General features: G+C 35.7%; 1 protein-coding gene across 2 annotated transcripts in view; it reads left to right on the top strand.

The window, feature by feature from the left end:
* LOC130449285 (uncharacterized) overlaps positions 1-19369 on the top strand; it is a 109411-nt gene that overhangs the window by 49628 nt on the left and 40414 nt on the right. The window contains exon 1 of one of the 2 annotated variants that reach the window (XM_056787005.1): positions 7383-7557. The exons of the other annotated variant lie outside the window; for it this stretch is intronic. Within the exon in view, the coding sequence (XP_056642983.1) occupies positions 7506-7557 (52 nt within the window). The 5' untranslated portion in view covers positions 7383-7505. Of the gene's footprint in view, positions 1-7382; positions 7558-19369 lie in introns of those variants that run through there. 2 annotated transcript variants of the gene reach the window in all.

Genomic DNA, 19369 nt, shown 5'->3' with positions numbered 1-19369 from the left:
CGGATAGGTCTGAGAATCGAACAACATCTATTTTTCATCCCCCTAAATGTCAAGAGTAGTCCACCTCTAAATTTGTTTTTATTTGTTTGATAAAATGTTTTGTTTTCATTTTTATACACATATACAACCCTCTACGATCAACCCCTATTTTTTATTTGTTAATTATCTAATATATAAAATTATCTTGTCGCGATGATTGTCCCTGAAGCGGCTAATTTTTTAATTTTATCTTTACTTTCATTTCATATAAAATCTGTTTTCAAGTTGAAATTTTATGGAATAAAATTATAACTTGAAATGTATTGCAAATTATTTTTTATTCATTTTTTTTAAACCAATAGATGGAAAAATTTAAACAACATGATTTATATTTTTTTTGATGGAAAATAGACGTAAAATTTGATACGACAAATATTAAATGCTGGAAATATCTTTATCTTGCCACCTCTTGGAGACCAGACATAGATATAGAATCGTATGACTAGCAAAAAATGAATATAAGCTATATACTAGAATTCTAGAGAATACGTTATTGATCTCAGAGCAGCCTTCGACAGAATGGACTTAAAAGAAATAAAGAGATGCCTGTGAGACGGTAATGCAGATGATGTGGTTCTTATACCAAATACAAGAAAGAAGATGCAGAAGATAGTCCATTTATGAGCTAAATATGAGTGAATACCCGTTATATTAAAGTGATAATCATAAACTGTAAGCAACAGGATCAAAATACAAATAGAATAAAATGAAAAAGAGAGGACGAAATTATATTACCCGAGACCATACTGGGACGAAGAAAAAATAGCATTGAAATAAAAAGATCTACATCATAATTACGGCACGAATAGTAAGATGTGCAAGTGAAAATTGGACACTGAGAAAGGAGGACGTAGTGGGACAAAAGTAGAAATAAAGGAGTACGACAAATCACAAAATGATAGGCAATAATAGGAAAAATGATAAGAAAACAGCTGAATTGTTGTGAACTTATTCATATACAAGTAATGGAGGTAGAAAATACTATCAAGACAACAATAGGAGAAGCCTAATTAGAATGAAAACATTAGCAGGAGACAAGAAAGAATCGAAACATTGACCAACCCCCAACCGTTGGATTCATCGAGGAGAGTCTCAAAATGGACCTCATCGATTTCCAGAAATAAATTCTTGTGATTCTGTTTATGGAGTTACCTTCAATCATTAGTCTAGACGACACCCATAGTTGATATCAACGATTTGAAGAATCGTATTCAAATAGCGTGTAACATCATAAGAAATGCACCATGTGGTTTGTTCTTGGTAGTTGCACTGGCAGTACTAGTTCAGGAAGTGTACACTGAAGCGTTCTTTGTAGCAGAACCAGTGCTAATGTCGCTGTTTTTAGTAGCAGTGCAATAGAACTAGTTCACCCAGTTCACTGTACTGCTTGCACTGGGTCTAGAGTCAGTTCAGCCAGTGCAGTGCAATAAGTGTAATATGGAAACGGTGGCATTACATCTTCGTCTTCGTTTTCCATTTTTGTTAATACTACAAGGCCTGAATTACATCAAATAACCTTAAATACAACAATCAACAAATGCTCCATTTCTGTCTGCACTATATCGTTCTTTGTATCCGATAGAACTAATTCTATACACTCATGAACTGGCCTGCACTTATCTTCAAAAATAACAATAAGGTGTTACGTATCATTGCTTGACAGGATATAGGTAGAAATTGCAAAAAAGAGACGACATTTGAACAAAAACGTACGTACGACAACGGACGTTCTCATTCATAAAATTCCAATATAAAAATTATTGTCTATTATGATAACACTTAGATGTAGATGTAGATGTGCCGAAACGAAAAAAATTTTGGGCATTATTAGGAAAAAAAAGAAAAAACAAGACAGGGAAAAATTTGACTTTTCGACGTTATCAAAATATTACTTGATATTGATGTCTAGTTAGCCTAGACCAGTTTCATACATCAACAAAATATTGCGTTACCATAGCAATGAACAATAAATTATTGTGTCAGTGTAAAGTGTGACGTCAAAAAAGTAAACCAGAGTTACGTAATAAATTAAAAGAAAAAAGATGTTCACGGAAATTGTGAAAATCGAAAAACTGGAGTATTTAAAAGGTTCATAAGAACGCGTTCTCCAACACCTAAGAAATTTCGTGTACCAAAAATCTGCTGAAAAAGTTCTTGCTTAAGTTTTTTGAGATTGCCAAGGAGTGATCATGATTGTTTTTTTGGATAATGGTTGAACAATAACTGGAGATTACTATTCGACATTATTGACCACTCTACGGGAAAAAATTAAAGAAAAAAGACGAGGAAAGCTATCCAAAGGTGTTTTGTTTTTGCAGGACAACGCCCCTGTATACAAATCTCATGTAGCCAAGCAAAAAATTCGTGATTTAGGGTTTGAATTACTAGAACATACCACTTATTCACCATATTTGGCTCCGTCCGACTATCATCTCTTTCCTCAACTGAAATAAAGAGGTCGTAAATTTTCTTCCAACGAGGAGGTAATAAAAGCTGTGGAGGTCTGGTTTGCAGAGCTAGAAGAAACATTTTTTTTGAAAGGTCTAGATACGTCGCAGGTTCTCTGTAATAAATGTACCCAATTAATATGTTGACTAATAAAATATTTTGACATTGAAATTTTGTTTGGTTCTATAGTAGGCTAAAAATTTTTCAATATATCCTCGTACAATATAAATATCAAATTTTAACCACAATAATTTTTCGTTTAATCAAAAACGTAGTCTAACAGTAAAAAATGCACAATAGTCTATCGCGCCGAGAGTGCGACGACTTTTACGTTTTCTATTTTTGATTCTGGATGTAAATAGGATGTAAACTTTTAGAGATAGTATCACCCTCTACAACAGAAAGAAGAAATACTTATTGTTTTCCATGTGCCGCAATATAAAGAAATTAAAATTGTATGTACCGAAAGAAAGTAAAAGTTTTGAATGAAAACAAAGGGATGATCAACATTTAAATAACAATAATCAAAGAAATAAAAGAATTCGCACACTAGAAACTAGCGAGATGAATGATAATTATCAAGGTGATATTTTTTTTGTTAATGAACTTAAATTAAAAAAAAAATGAACTTGCATTGTTTCAGTTTTATAGTAATTAATCATTGTCTCTTTGTTCTTAACCGATACTATTTATTATTAATAATAATAACACTTTCATTTTTATTGTAGCAATGCCATTTCTAAAAGTACAGATATTTTGAAAAATGTACATTCGACGAAATTCAGAGGTGATTGCTCGTATGAAATTAAGGTAATTTTATACTTTCGCGGACCCCTCGTTTTTTGGCTCTAATAAATCGAAAAATCATCCGATTTCGGCGAATTTTTTTCCAAAACCTTCGTTTTTCGGCAGATTTATGAAAAAAATTATGGGAATAAAGAAAAATGAAAACTTTATTGGTTAGGTTAGGTTAGAATAGGGGGGTACTAAAAATTAGTAACAAATGTTCACATTTGGTTTCCTTTTCGATAAGCACAATCCATTGATTTAATAGGGTAATACCCAGAAAAACGATGGCCATTACTTTTCCGGCTGATGAAACAGTCTTAGCCTTTTTCGAGCAGGTTCGTCCTTTACAATTCACTTTCTTGACTGGTTTTTCGTTTCAGGAGTGTAGTCTTAGACCCAGGTAAATTATTAAACTAGACTGGACAACGACTATCTAAATACTTTGATCCAAATCTAATATTAAACGTAAAAACTTATACACAGGGCCATGTGATAGTGGTTGACATGTTATATGGTCTATTTTTTATGAGATTTTCGTTCTTCCAATATCAATTGCAGATTATAAAAACTGGTTCGAAACCCTTGCCGACAATTTTTTTTCTACCTTAGGCGTCGGTACCTCATTTTATAAATTTATTATTTTTATAAATACTTTTAAAATTATGTAAATCTTATACGAGAAAGTATTCGTTAAAAGGCAATCGAATCATAAATTGGACTTTGTTCTTCTTATATTTTTTCCTACTTATAAAATCTTGAGTAGCTTTGACAACTGATAAGTGCTGACATCTTCAGGTTAATAATAGAAACAATTCACATATTTTTTGATATTAAGTTCACTCATTTTATATTTATTTCAACTAACAATAAATTATTTTGAATACAACAATTATTAAGTGAATTAACAAACCACAATAAAATAATAACCGTCGGCGGCCATTATTGAATCATATTTTCCAACGAAATTATAGAAAGGCATTTTAATAGGTCTTATTCGTAATCGTTCACTTCAAGGTAACGTATACATTACTCGGATTGATTTATTTGTTAATGAAACGCGTTTTTTTTATTATTACAAATAGGTAATACAACGGGATATTTATTGAAATAGTCTCACTACGTCCGAATTCTCAAACTTAAATTTACAAGTTCACGCTTCCGTTATATTTACGTGGCTCCTTTCTAAATAAATCGTGCATGAACCACTCATCTTCGCGAATTTATTAAGAAACTTTTTTAATCCGTTGTAGAATTCTTTTCAAAATAGTGAAACACAGAATCATTTATTTTAGAACATACGTAGTGCGGTCCATCAGTTGTTGGTTTCGTATACGAATGCGGTTCAAATATAATCTGATCGATCGGGAAGGCCAGTTTCTGTGTCAGTTCCCGTAAATATCGATGCAGTTCATGACATTATTTTATCAGACCGTTGAATGGGGCTAAAACGGATATCTGGAGCACTGAATATTTCATAAGAACGCGTTCATCATATAGTTCACGTCAAAATTGGACATGAGAAAAATTGCTGCAAAAAGGAATCCCAAAATGTTTGAATGTTGAACAAAAGTGTGCAAGGGTAGAAGCATCGTGTTCGATCTGTGCTCGATTAGAAAACGATGTAGACTTCTTAAACCGAATTGTTACTATGGATGAGACTTGGATACATTTCTACGATCCAAAAACAAAGCAACAATCGAAGGAATGGCGACACTCTGGTTCTCCAAGACCTAAGAAGTTTGGTGTCCAAAAATCTGCTGGAAAAGTTATTGCTTCAGATAAGGGTAGATCAATAACTGGAGATTAATATTCGACATTACTGAGCACTCTACGGGAAAATATTAAAGAGAAAATACGTGGAAAGCTATTCAAAGGTGTTTTGTTTTTGCAGGACAACGCCCCTGCACATAAATCTCATGTTGTCATGCAAAAAATTCGTGATTTAGGGTTTGACTTACTAGAACACCCCCCTTATTTACCAGATTTGGCTCCTCAACTGAAAAAAAAAAGGTTAAAAAAGTCGTAAATTTTCTTCCAACGAGGAAGTAATAAAAGCTGTGGAGGTCTGGTTTGCAAAGCAAGAAGAAACATTTTTTTGAAAGGTCTAGAGACGTGGCAGGTTCGCTGTAATAAATATATCCAATTAAGAGGAGAATATGTTGGGTAATAAAAGATTTTGACATTGAAATTTTGTTCGGTTCTATAGTAAGTTCTCTATAGTTCTCTATGGTTCTCTATAGTAGTAGTTCTCTTATACATTTATTTTGGCGTATAAAAAAAGTGAAAAGTATTTAGACTTATTAAACATCCTTATTTGACACCTATCTTTGTGGTACATTCCTTCGATTCATTTTTGTTTGCTTGTACCACATTTTTATTATTGTTATACATACATTTTTATCATTGTTATTGTTTTATAATCTATATCACTGTTCTTAAGTATTTTAAATATACTTATTTGATCAACGACTTTCTCCAAATCTATAAATCATAAACGAATTTCCATAATTTATTAATTTCGCACTTGATTGTTTAATTGTTTATTCTTCATCCACTTCTAAAACCACATTGCGAGTGCTCTAAAGTATTTTTTCAAGCCTAATCCTCCGAGAAGTCCCCTTAAGCTTTAGATTGAGGGTGATGAAATGTTATATTTGGCCAATGCTTTTGTATGGTGTGGAAACGTGGTCCCTGTTGCACAGACTTCTGCAGATCCCATGGACCGAACACATGACAAATGAAGAAGTACTGAAGGGAGCGGATGTGGAAAGAAAACTGATCGTGGCGATTAAACAACGAAAAGTATCTTATTTGGGAGACATCCTGCGAGGACCGAGATATGCAGCTGTCGAGCTCATACTGACGGGAAATTCCAATCTCAGGGTATCCTTTTCTGCTGGATTATCTTGTTTTATAATTCTGTTAATTCATTTATTCCCTTTTCATCCATATATTTCATCATTTATATTATCTCTTCCTGGTGCTTTAATGTTTCAATTTCTTCTACAACTTGTTCTTGCCTTATCTTCGCGAAAACTTCATTATTGCTTATTTCAATCTTCTCATCCTCAATGTCCTCCATCTCTCTATTAGTTTATCTTCCTCCGTGATTATATTTTTTTCGTTGTCTTTTAAACTCATCATACTATATTCCCTTTTCTTTCTTAATTGCTTTAGTATTCCATAAAGTAATTTGAGATTTTCTCTATAGTTTTCCGTCATTTTGTGTCTGCAATTTATACTTCTTTTTTTACTACTTCATTTTTTCCTGAATCGTTCTTTCACGTATCCAAATATGTCATCTATTTTTCTTTCGATAACTTTCTTATCTCATCCATCCACCACTCTGATCTCTTTATATTTTTATTGGGTATTTTTGAAACCCTACATGTCTCTTTTTCAGTATCAAGGAAAACAGAAACTAATTGTTCAAAATGGCTGGAATTTTGTAGAGGATCTATCAACGCATGCTCAAATATTGAGGTCATCCAACTACCCACTTAGCTGAATAATCAAAAAACTATACAAAAAATATCATAAAAATATATCTGCGAAAAACCGTTCTTTCTATTGGACGTTTCTTTCTTTTTTTTTCACTCGTCGTTTTCATTTTTTTCATTTATCAGGGATGAACTCAATAAATCCAAAAAAAAGAAGGGGTTCCCTCAACCCAACGAACCTCTCTACCTCCGTCTGTCTCTCCCTATATCTCTTTGGTGTGTGGTCGGAAACTTTTCAGACAACCCTTGTATTCCAATTTCCAGTGTTCAATACTTTTATTTTTGAATTTTTCATATTTTATCAATAACATGACTTTTATAATACTATAAATTGTGTTGTAATCCAATATAATAAATTGCTTCATAATATTATAAACAAAGTGAATAATGATTTATTTATTTAAACAATATTCCAACGTAAATTCGTCCCTTGCCCTTATTAACAATATTATAGACCCATTAACATTTTTATAGAATAAACACAAGTTAATTCCAATGACTGTAGAAATACTTTTTGTATTAATATTTATCTAATTTTCTAATTTATTTACATTCGAAATTAGTCATCGTGCTGTGTAACTATCTCGTCTGAAAATTTGTAATACTGATTTGAACCGCAAACAGGTAGTTAGTTAGCTTTCAGTACGATTTGATGCTTAAGTGGAATGCGCACAAATAATGACACGATGGTGATTCGGTGTTAATTCATTTGAAAAGTGTTTTAGTGAGATGACTAACCAGTTTACTTTTTACAATATATTATTTAAACGAGGCTTTTCTAGTAAGTAAATATGTTTACAACGTCTTTTCAAGTTTTTGGAACGCATGAATATAGGGTGTTTAATTAATATTTAAAATAATTAATTTAACGTCTAACTGATTAAATAAATATATTAATCGGGAAGTTAGTTGAAGGTTTTCCTTTGTAGTGATGTGTTAAATCAGTAAATAATCCACCAACATAAGTTAAAGTGTAATTGGATTTGATTGTTCAAAGTTGCGGATCCTTTCGCCTAACACTCATCATCACTCCTATAAATTAAACTAACAGACTCATCATCACACTTATAACCTAACCTAACCTAACAGACTCATCATCACTCCTATAATATGACAAGTGTATAGAGAGACTCAAATTTTTTAAATATCTCAAGAAGTGTGGCAATAATAATTATCGACTAAGTTTAATACTAAAAAAAAGGTTATTATTTACGTTACCAAAAAGTACAAAGGACTAAACAAATTTGTGTGTTATTTAAATTATTTTGTCGGGACAGGATTTGAAGAAAAATAATTTGCATTATTAAATTGATATAGCTACTTATAGTTTTGTTAAATGTTTTTGAATGTATAATATATTTATTTGTAAATCTCTATTAGGATCGTCATCTATGTCATCTTCAGATTTATCAGTAGTATCTTTGCATATATCCACAACATTTTATCCACGACTGTAACGGCATTACTTAGTAAATTTTTTACGATATTTACATGGTGCGGTTCATGAGTTCATAGTCTAACATCGAAGAAAATATCATAAATAAAAATAAACTATTCCCCATACTTGTCAAATTGTCTCACTAAAGCTTGTATGCCACCATAAAAATATGATGCATCGTCGCTATTAAATCTTGTAACCCTTCACTTTGCAAACGAAAAAAAGTCGCACAGGGCCATATCAAGTCTTTATAGTGGAGCCACTGGAACTTTGTCATGAAAATTCGACTTTGATTATTACATTAGCGAGCTACAAGTGCACTACTTTTATGTGCACACGGATCAGTATAAATTTCCTCACGTTACGCATAATTAACTCCTTACGAAATAATTGATCGCTTAAAAAAAATCGAAAGAATGGCAGGACAGAAAATAATTAGTTTGTTTAAGTGTAGGCGTTAAACTTGCGGGTGCAAATGTATTTATTGAGGAATCCCCGCTGGAAATTGGTATTAGTAACACAATTTAAACTAAAAAAACCAGATTATATTAAGGTAAACTATATTACTGACTACATATCCGCAAATTCAACAGTCTTAAGATCGATCTGTTCCTCCTGTTCTAATACCTGTTCACCGAAGTCTGTTTCTGTTGTAAACTCTGTAGTATAACTGGTAGTTGTAGCAACGTCGGTGTCATCTTCGCTACTCTCTTCATCGAATATTTCATCTAACAAAGATTGCCTCGTCGATTCGACGACTTCCTGTTCATCTAAAGTGACAAAATCTTTATTCAACCTTTTGAGATTTGGCAACAGAGCAAGAATTCTAACTCTAAGGACGTCAACAGGAGGAGCAGGAGGTGGACCGCCTTCCCCATAGTATTCCGTTTTATCCGTTACTTCAGTGGTGGTATCTAAAACGATATTCACTTTTAGTTGGTTATATATTGCGGTCGTGTGGGAAATATATTTTTGTGCAACCGCCAAAAAATTAATTTCTGCATCCCTATTGAAACGTAAATAGAAACTGTTCAAAAAATGCAAGTACCTATTCAATATTTTGATAGAAATCTCAATTTTGTTGTTCAAAATTGAGATTTCTATATATGCTTTTGCTACGGACATTCCCAGCCACCGATAAGTTTTATGGACTAATTTTTTGTTTAAACACAAAAGTCATTTAAAAACTATAACTTTTCAGAACAAAAAAACAAGTAACGATGTATTGAAAGTAATTATTCTGAATATATTCCAAATTATGTAAACTTACATTCACAGTAGTATAAAAAATGCTGTTTATATCTCATGTATAAAATTTGAGAGAATTTATGGTCTCGAACTGAGGTCTAGGCGAAAAATTAGCGCTCTCATATGCTATTGAAAAAACACTCATTTTACCACTCACTACAAAAATACAGTACAAACCAGAAAGCAATATTGACAACTATACAGGGTGTCTCTCATAAGAACCGATACAGAGCCCAAAATATGATGATTGGGGGGAGTTTACCTATATACCCCGTAAATCGTATATTGAAGAAAAGCAGAATACATTTTCAAAATATTGAATTTCGACATTATTTCAAAAGTGAATAGTAGAAGTCCTTTATTTTGATACATTTTACACACCTCATTTACCATCAGAATCTATATTATCGGTGATACCCTACATGTCGCCTGCTAGCGTTTGCTGGGGAATGCTTAACTACATGAACCAAATAGCGACGCTCTTTATTTTGTCTTCAGTTTGGGTCTCAAGCCCGAACGAGAGTTTGTTACATCACTCTGATGAGATGTAACAACGTCGAAACTAGTCAGTAGTTACAACCTCTCCTTGCAATTGCGAGCCATTTGGGGATATTAATATCGACCAAAAGGTCGATTGACATCACGTTATTGAGAGGAGTTATAATTCAATATTCGTCGAGGCATTAGCCAGGAAAGTAGTTGTTTTCCCCTTCAATGAACGGCGGAATACATTTACGAAATATTGAATTTGGAAATTATTTCATAGGTGAATAGTAGAAATCTTTTATTTTGATAACCTTCGATGCTAAGATTCGCTGCAAAGTTGATATTGAAAAAGAAGGGAACAACTTCAAATTAAATAAAAAAGTGTACTGGCTGGTTGAACTAAATTCTATTCTGTACACAAGTTAATGCTTTATAGACAAATACTCAAACCCATTTCATCGTAGGACAATCAACTATAGGTCTGCGCTGGTAAGTAATCAACAAAGTCATTCAAAGATTTCAGAACACCGTCAATAAACCTTGGTACATTGAAAACAGTAGCCACCATAATAATCTGAATATGTATACTACTTTTACCCAAATTATAGTATTCAAATCTAAAAAGCCCGTTGCTTTGATCAAAATTTCGCATAAAAATGATTTTGGCACTATTTTGATTAAGCAGATAAAAAGGATAATGTATTTTGGAACGTAGGATCATAGACGTATTTAACGTTTTATGTTCGAGCATGGTCCCAGAAGTACCTGCCCTGACCTAGAGATGGCGGTAATTGCTTTAAAATACTACAGTATTAGAAAGTACCGATATTATACAGCGTATGTTTCGAGTTTGAAAACACCACGTTGTTTAGTATTTTTTTGGAAGCCATCAATAGTAACGTTTTCATCTAATTTGTAAACATGGAAAAAATTGGTCATCGTTAAATATTAGATAGCAGAATTTAAGCGAGGCTGTACGACTTGAGAAGATCAGCATCGCAGTGATCGATCAAATGAGGTGACGACTCCAGAAATGTTGAAGAACATCCACAAAGATGCACTGGATGATCGTCGACTGGAAGTGCGCGAGCTTGCAGACATAGTAGGCATTTCAAAAAGTGCGCTATTCACTCAAAATTTGGACATGAGAAAGTTGTGCGCAAAATGGGTGCTGCGTCGAGAAGTTTCCATTGAGTGTTTGGCAATGTTTCCCAGAAATATAGCCAAATTTTTGCGCCGTTTGAAACTTGGGTCCATCACCATCCGAAACAAAAGAACAATAAAAAAAATGGACTAAACCAGCTTCACAGAAGGCAGAGACACTTTCATTTGCAGCCAAGGTCATGGCGTCGGTTTCATGGGATGCATGTGAGATAATTTTCATTGACTATCTTAAAAGAAGGAAAAACTATCAACGGCGAGTATTATATAAACTTATTGAAACGTTTAAGTGAAGAAATCAAATAAAAACGGCCGCATTTAGCTAAGAAAAAAATGTTGTTTCATCAAGACAATGCACCAGCTCACACATCCGTTATTGAAATGACCAAAATTACTGAATTATAGTTTGAATTGCTACCTTATACACCCAATTCGCAAGATTTAGACCCCTTGGAATATTTTCTGTTCTCAGATTTGGAAAAGGATTCGGTGGTCAAAGATTTTCCAATAATGAAAAGGTGATATCGGCAGTTAATTGCTTATTTTGAGGAGCTTGATGATTCTTATTATAAAAAGGGCATCAAACTCATTTTTATTTTATCTGCTAGGCCAGCTACTTCTGGGACCATGATCGTATGTGTCAATTGCTCTTATTTAATTCTGTATACCTGTATAATCAGTAGTCTTATCTTCCCCGGCTTCTTCTTCTTTTTCTTTCCTTTCCATATCCCTTTTATAAAATGGATTATCTAATACTATTAGCGTTTCTAATTTAGGAAGACATTTAAGTTTCCTTAGTTGTCTTACTTTATTTATATTATTGCTTCTCAAGTTGAGATACGTGAGATTTTCCAACGTTTCGCTGAACCCGGTGAGTTTTCTTATGTTGTTATCTCTTAAATGCAAATATTTGAGTTTTTTCAATTGAACTAAATCGCTGTTTATTCTGATGATCTTGTTTTTACCCATAAATAGTTTTTCTAAATTTTTGGGATAGGTGCCCGAAGTATCTAATAAATGGTTTCCACTGAGGACGAGCTCCTTCAAGTTTTCCAAACGTTCGGCATCGAATTGAACCGTGTAGATGAAATTATCCGCTAGTTCTAAAGTTTCAAGTATCGGTTGACATATTTCGCCCGTTTCCCTTATGGAATTTTTATTGAAAATGAGAACTTGTAAAAAATGCATCGGGTTCAAACCAGCCGATTCTATGCGATTTCTTTCCGCTCTTATATACAACAAATAAGGCAGTTGACTTAGAACTTGCAAAGCTTCCAGTGTTAGATAATTACCACTCAAATCCACAAATTGCAAATGACTGAAATTCACTATTACGGATATGTCGGTTAACTTACGATCGGTTGCTGTTAGCATTAAATAAGCATATCTTACAGCACTCTCATCTTTACCTAACGTATTTAAACTTCTTGAAGCTTCTTCGAATGTTAATTTCAAATCTACTATTTGGTCTATCAGAAACTGTAGCGGTTCTTCCCATTTTCTCGGAATAAAACTTCCTTCGCCAGGAAGTTCCTCTTCCATTTTTATTTCTGTTTATTTGATATGTCTAGTTGACACTTCTCGTTATAACCGTCAATGATTCCCAATGAAAGTTAACGTTTTACTGTTCACTAGTTGGCGCTACTGTCCAGTAGCGTTTGAAGCTTGTTATGTGATGATAACTTCCAGAAATTTTCATCTGATGACTTTCTCTTTTGATTGATTTACTTATAGTAGAGCAGTAATGGCCAGTAACGGCTCGTAGGTGTTTCACCCTTTTCAAAAGAATAATTAACCTCGTATAAGATTAGTTTTTTAAACAATCATAGTGAATTATAATAATAATAAAAATTAAATTAAATTAAAATAATAATAAATTATAATTATATAAATAATTAATTGACTTATGTTTATAATTGTTTATAATTTTTTCGATAATTTTTTGAAAAGCATTGCTACCTAAGTTGCAACACTGATTTGAATTTGTCAAATTTGACATTGCCATCATAAAGTTTGACATTTTTAATAGTGAACGTACTCAGACAAAGGTTATTTAGAGTTACTTGAAACATCTTGGCCACAAAAATTTTCTATGACTTTCGACGTGGATTAAACCAACAGCTGTGTGCCGATTAACTCGCTTCGACTTCTAGTGATGAAGCACCTTCTCGAGCTGGTTTTTCGAATTCACTTCGCTGCATGATAAATTTCATGAAGGTCGTCCAAAATCGGCTGATGTGCCAGAATACATTGATGCTGTGCGTAAACTGACATTGCAATATCGTCTTGTGACATATCGTGAGATTGAGGCATACGTGGGCATAAGTTTCACTCGTAAATATTCAATATTGCATGAACATTTGTCTGTCAAAAAGATTTTTTCGCGTTGAAGATCGCATAATTTGACACTCGCTCAAAAAAAACTCGTGTCGATTAGAACAAAGGAATGCTATCTATAAAATTGCGATAGACGATGAATCATGGATCTACGAGTATGCATATGAACCCGAACTAAACAACAGGGAAACCAATTGTTGAGAATTGATCAATTGACAGCTGACCCGAACCCAACCCAACCTTGACCCTATCCAACTTCACACTATACTTTTGTTTTATATAGAGTCAAAGTTGGTAATTATGTATTCTGATTTTATTAAATTAGTAGGCGATAAGCACCTTTTGACAGTTTCATGTAATAGTGACACGAGCAAAAAGAAAGGCGAAAGAAAAACGTGCTCCGAAATTGTTATTCCGTTATTATTATTTATTTGAACGCACTTTGAAATCCTGTTCAATAAATCGAACATTGATCAAGATTGGACTCAATTTATTTGCAACTACAAACCCAAAACCCACTGTAAATGAAACAACAGGTTATGGGCCCAGGGCAGCTGTAAAAGGGTTTTGTTGTAAATAAAGCCAGGAAAGCGACGGCGAAGTCCAGAAAGCAGTTCAAAACGTCAGTCAGGCACGCAGTCAGACGACCACATCCGGCTCGCACAGCAAGTCAACGTTGAACAACGCACACGCAAGTCGTTTTAAGTCAGAAAATCGCTACGAAAGATTGTAAATTCATTTTGTTTATTTAAAAAAAAATTGTCAGAAGTCAGTCAAATTGTAGAATTTAAATGCAAAATGGATACTGTAAAATCTCAGTTGGAGATGTTAAGTGAAGATAGTCAGGGGAATGTCAATTTTATTTCTTGGCGATTTAAATTAAACCTAGTACTTAAGAACAAAGACCTGTTTGAGATTGTATCAGGCACGAAAGTCAGACCAGCAGGTGCTGCGTCAGATGCAACTGTTTCAGCTTGGACCAAGAAAGATGTCGAAGCTCAAACACTGATAGGTTTAAATGTAAACAGTAAGATAGCTAACAAAATTGCAAATTGTAAAACTTCCAAAGACATGATAGACAAATTAGTTAGTTTATATGGTACAAAGACTGATGTAACTTTAGAAACGTCCCGAATCAAATTCTTTACCTTTGAGTATGATGAGAGCAAGTCAGCAATAGAGAACTGTATGGAGATCATGGACTTGGCAGAGGAATTGTCAACTGAAAATGATCCAATGAGAGAAAGTTGGGTCATGACAAGGATTTTGAGTATCTTACCGCCAAAACTGGCACATTTCAGAACTGCGTGGAACAACGTGACGGGACATGCAAAGAACTTGGACACACTCATCGAACGTCTGAGACTTGAGGGCAGTACCAGCAACGCTCTCATGGCAAAACGTGGAAAACAAGGGCAGTCGTCGAGCAAGCAGGACAAGTCACAGTTCACATGTTACAAATGTGGGAAGCCAGGTCACGTGATCAAGGAGTGCAGAGGAAAGGCATATCAGAAGTACATTGAGTATTGCAAGAAGAAATACTCATGTAACAATTGTAAGCAGAAAGGCCACTTCGCAAAGGATTGTCCATCCCGAGAAGAAGGAAATAAGTCAGCAAATGGAAAACCCAAGAAGGCATTTTTGACCACAGCTCTCTCGACAGTGGACAACGACATCTCGCAGGACAGGCAACTTCATGGTATCAAGACAGTGGAGCCAGTCAACACATGACGTCTCATCGAGAATGGTTTGTACAGCTTGTCGAGCTGGACGAGCCAATCCCAATTGTGATCGGAGATTCAACTAGGCTAGATGGCGTTGCAGTCGGGAACATTGAGATGGAGGCTTTTGATGGTCAAAAGTGGTATCCAGTGGTACTTGAAGATGTGATCTATGTACCAAATCTCAACTTTAATCTTTTCTCAGTCAGTCAGATGTTAGACAAGGGACATGTACAGAAGGCAGATGAAAACGAGTCGATATTCCATTGTAAGAAAAGCAACGAGGTTGTGGCAGTAGCAAGGCGCAAAGGAAATTTATACAAAATGATGCTCAGAAGAGAAGGACAGGAAGAAGAGGCAAGTTTGATGGTTCAGATCAAAGTATGGCATGAAAGACTCGCCCATCAAAACGTGAAGTATGTGAGGGACATACTAAAAAGGAAAGGGATCAAGTATGTTGATGACTGGAATAATTATGTGTGCACAGGGTGCGCATATGGCAAGCAACATCGATCCGCACATCCGAACAATCCTAAGACAGCCCAGCAGCCGTTAGATCTTGTTCATGTCGACACTGGAGAGATGAACATCCCATCCCTGGGAGGAGCAAAGTATTGGCTCATGTTGAAGGACGACTTCACTCACTACCGAAGCTGTTATTTCATGAAGACGAAAAGTGAGGCCCCTGAGAAGATTGCAAGCTACCTGAGACTTGTAGAAAATCAACTAGGAAAGAGAGTGAAGAGCCTGAGATCGGACAACGGCACGGAACTGAAGAATGCAAAAACGAAAGAACTCATGGACAAGTTGGGAATCTTTCACACCTTTACGAATGTACACACGCCAGAGCAAAATGGAAGGGTTGAAAGAGAAATGAGAACTATTGTCGAAGCAGCCAGGGCAGCGATACATGAAGATGGATTGAACGAGAAACTATGGGCAGAGGCAATGAACCACGTGATCTTCACGATCAACCAGACAGGAACCAGCAACATACCAGGAAAGAGTCCAGCAGAATTGTGGTTTGGAAGGAAAATGAAGATTAAGAAACTGCGACCTTTTGGCTGTGAATGTTATGTGCTGACCCAAGCACAAAAGAGAGGCAAAATAAATAGAAAATCAGAAAAGGGAATTCTGGTTGGCTATGACATTGATTCGCCCTGTTACAGGATTTACATGAAAGAGAAAAGAGAGGTCATTACTTCAGACAATGTAATCTTCGACGAGGAGAGGATACGACAGAGGCAAGGCACTGAAGTTGAGACATCGGCAACAGAGGGTACACTTGAGAAGAAAAAAGAAAGCAGCAGTGAGTCAGACGAAGAAGAAGACAACTGGACGACTGGAGAAAGTGCTGAAGAGGAAAGTGAGAACGAAAGTGGGACACAACCGCCAGAAGAAGAGCCAGGAAGGAGAAGTTTGCGAGATCGTCGAACTTTGCAACCACCACCGAGACTGAAAGACTATGTACTTAATAACAGACATGGAGGAATGAGCGCAAAAGTAGCCATGATTGGTGAAGCTGAAGACATTCCGGTGAGTCAGGCACTTAAAGATGAAAAGTGGAGAAAAGCAATGCAGGAGGAGTACGACTCGCTAATGGAAATGAAAACTTGGGAACTGGTGGACTGCCCTGAAGGAGTGAAACCTATCACATGTCGGTGGGTACTTCGAGAGAAAGCAGATGGAAGATACAAGGCCAGACTCGTAGCCAGAGGATTTGAACAGAAGGAAGGAGTGGACTACAAGGAAACATTCAGCCCAGTAGCCCGCCATGCATCGATTCGACTACTACTAAGTCACGCAGCGTCAGAGAAAATGAAGTTGGTATCGTTCGATGTGAAAACGGCATTCTTGTATGGAAATCTGGAACAAGTCATCTACATGAATCAGCCTGAAGGATTCGACGATGGATCAGGTAAAGTTTGCAGGTTGGATAAGAGTCTTTACGGACTCAAGCAAGCCCCAAAGATGTGGAACGAGAGAGTCACTACACACTTTGTAAAGAAAGTTGGCCTGATCAACGCAGATGACGACCCGTGTATTTACTACACCAAGGACAAGAGCATTATGCTCTCACTCTTCGTGGATGATGGACTGATAATTGGGAAAGATGAAAAGAGAATATACAGACTTTTGAAGGAAATAAGCAAGGAGTTTCAGATCACTTACAGTGAGAAAGTTCAGGACAAGTTGACGTACTTGGGCATGGAAATCAAGGTCGACAAAGATGGAATCTTCGTGAATCAGCCTCGGTACACGGAGAAGATCTTGAGGAGGATGAAACTCGAACAGTGCAACCCAGCATCCACACCAATTGAGCAAGGAATGATCACCAAGAAAACAGATTTCAAGAACGACGAGGCACTACCGGCGAAGAACAACTATCGCGAGGCGATAGGGAGTTTGTTGTACCTCGCTACAATATCTCGACCAGACATCAGTTTCGCCGTGAACTACCTCAGTCGATTCTGCAACAATCCCATGAAAAGCCATCAGGCGATGGTGAAACATGTATTCCAGTACTTGAGAGGGACAGTGACAGCAGGAATCTACTTCGGAGAAGGCAAAGAACTCGTAGCATACACCGATTCAGACTTCGGAGGAGACCCTGAGACAGGAAAGTCGACAAGTGGAGTATTGGTGATGAGAGGAGGACCAGTAGTCTGGTACTCACAGAAGCAGCGTTTGGTAGCGACTTCAACCGCAGAAGCCGAGTACCGAGCCGCAGTGTCTGTGATTGGAGATGTGTGCTGGATTAAGAGACTCGCACTGGAACTTGGTATCCTGGAAAGTGATCAGCCGATCACTCTGAAAATCGACAGCATGTCAGCGATTCACATGTTACAGAATGCACACGAAGGAAAGACAACCAGAGGCAAGAGACACATTGAGATACCACGAAAACACATTCAGCAACACGTCGGCAACACTGTGACACTGCAACACGTCGAGAGCAGCAAACAGATTGCAGACATTTTCACAAAAGCACTCAACAGAAAAGTTTTTGAGACACTTCGCTGTAAATTGATCAAGGAGGAGTGTTGAGAATTGATCAATTGACAGCTGACCCGAACCCAACCCAACCTTGACCCTATCCAACTTCACACTATACTTTTGTTTTATATAGAGTCAAAGTTGGTAATTATGTATTCTGATTTTATTAAATTAGTAGGCGATAAGCACCTTTTGACAGTTTCATGTAATAGTGACACGAGCGAAAAGAAAGGCGAAAGAAAAACGTGCTCCGAAATTGTTATTCCGTTATTATTATTTATTTGAACGCACTTTGAAATCCTGTTCAATAAATCGAACATTGATCAAGATTGGACTCAATTTATTTGCAACTACAAACCCAAAACCCACTGTAAATGAAACAACACCAATGCTAGCTCTCACACATCACTTCAAACACCTGTGAATTCCACAACAGCAAATGTGTCCTTTCATAAGTTTTCAACATTAGCTGGTTGAAGCCGCTCAACTTCTGCTTATAAATCTCATGATTCACCTCAGTCAGCACAAAGCAAGTATATACTTTTTTCGTTACTTCTCCAAATTTACTTTTCCTTTCTTTTTAACTTAGCCAAAGTTCTTTTTTCAGAATTTAGTTCAAAAAAATAAAAATACCACTCTTCAATTTCTTTCTACGTTTTCTTGTTCCTTTCCTTAATCCTGCCATTGGGAAAGATGATAAATCCTCAGGAGTAACATCAAAATTTAGCGATCAGGACTTGAGCTAGCAACTGGCACCATAATATCTTGTCTCGTCTTTTGGAAGGCTTTAGGAACACTTTCAGCAGAAGATTTTCGGCTTTGTTCTCATCCTCGTTTCCAGCTATGTTAGAAGCATCTAAAACTACTCCCAAGGGTTGGTTAGGTTAGATTAGAGATAAAACAACCTTCCAGAAGGTTCTAAAATGTCGTAGTCTCTCAAATACTCTTGAATGTTCTAGATTGTTGTAGAATGAAACTTCTGCACTTATATCACCAAAACCACAATTATCTGTTATGAATTGTTCTAAGAACTTCTAGAGGGTGAAACTTCCAGCTCTTATATGTGATAGGCATATCTTTCTGGTAAAAACCTGTCATGTCATGTCATAAAGCATGAACTTCGGCTAAAAACGGGAACCTATTTCATAGATGAAAGAACAAACAAATACGGGGTATAAACCGGAACCTTCTTGATGAACAAGAGA

Source organism: Diorhabda sublineata, chromosome 10, assembly GCF_026230105.1.
Source record: "Diorhabda sublineata isolate icDioSubl1.1 chromosome 10, icDioSubl1.1, whole genome shotgun sequence".
Taxonomy (NCBI): Eukaryota; Metazoa; Arthropoda; class Insecta; order Coleoptera; family Chrysomelidae; genus Diorhabda; species Diorhabda sublineata.
This window is presented reverse-complemented; position numbering and strand designations above follow the sequence as displayed.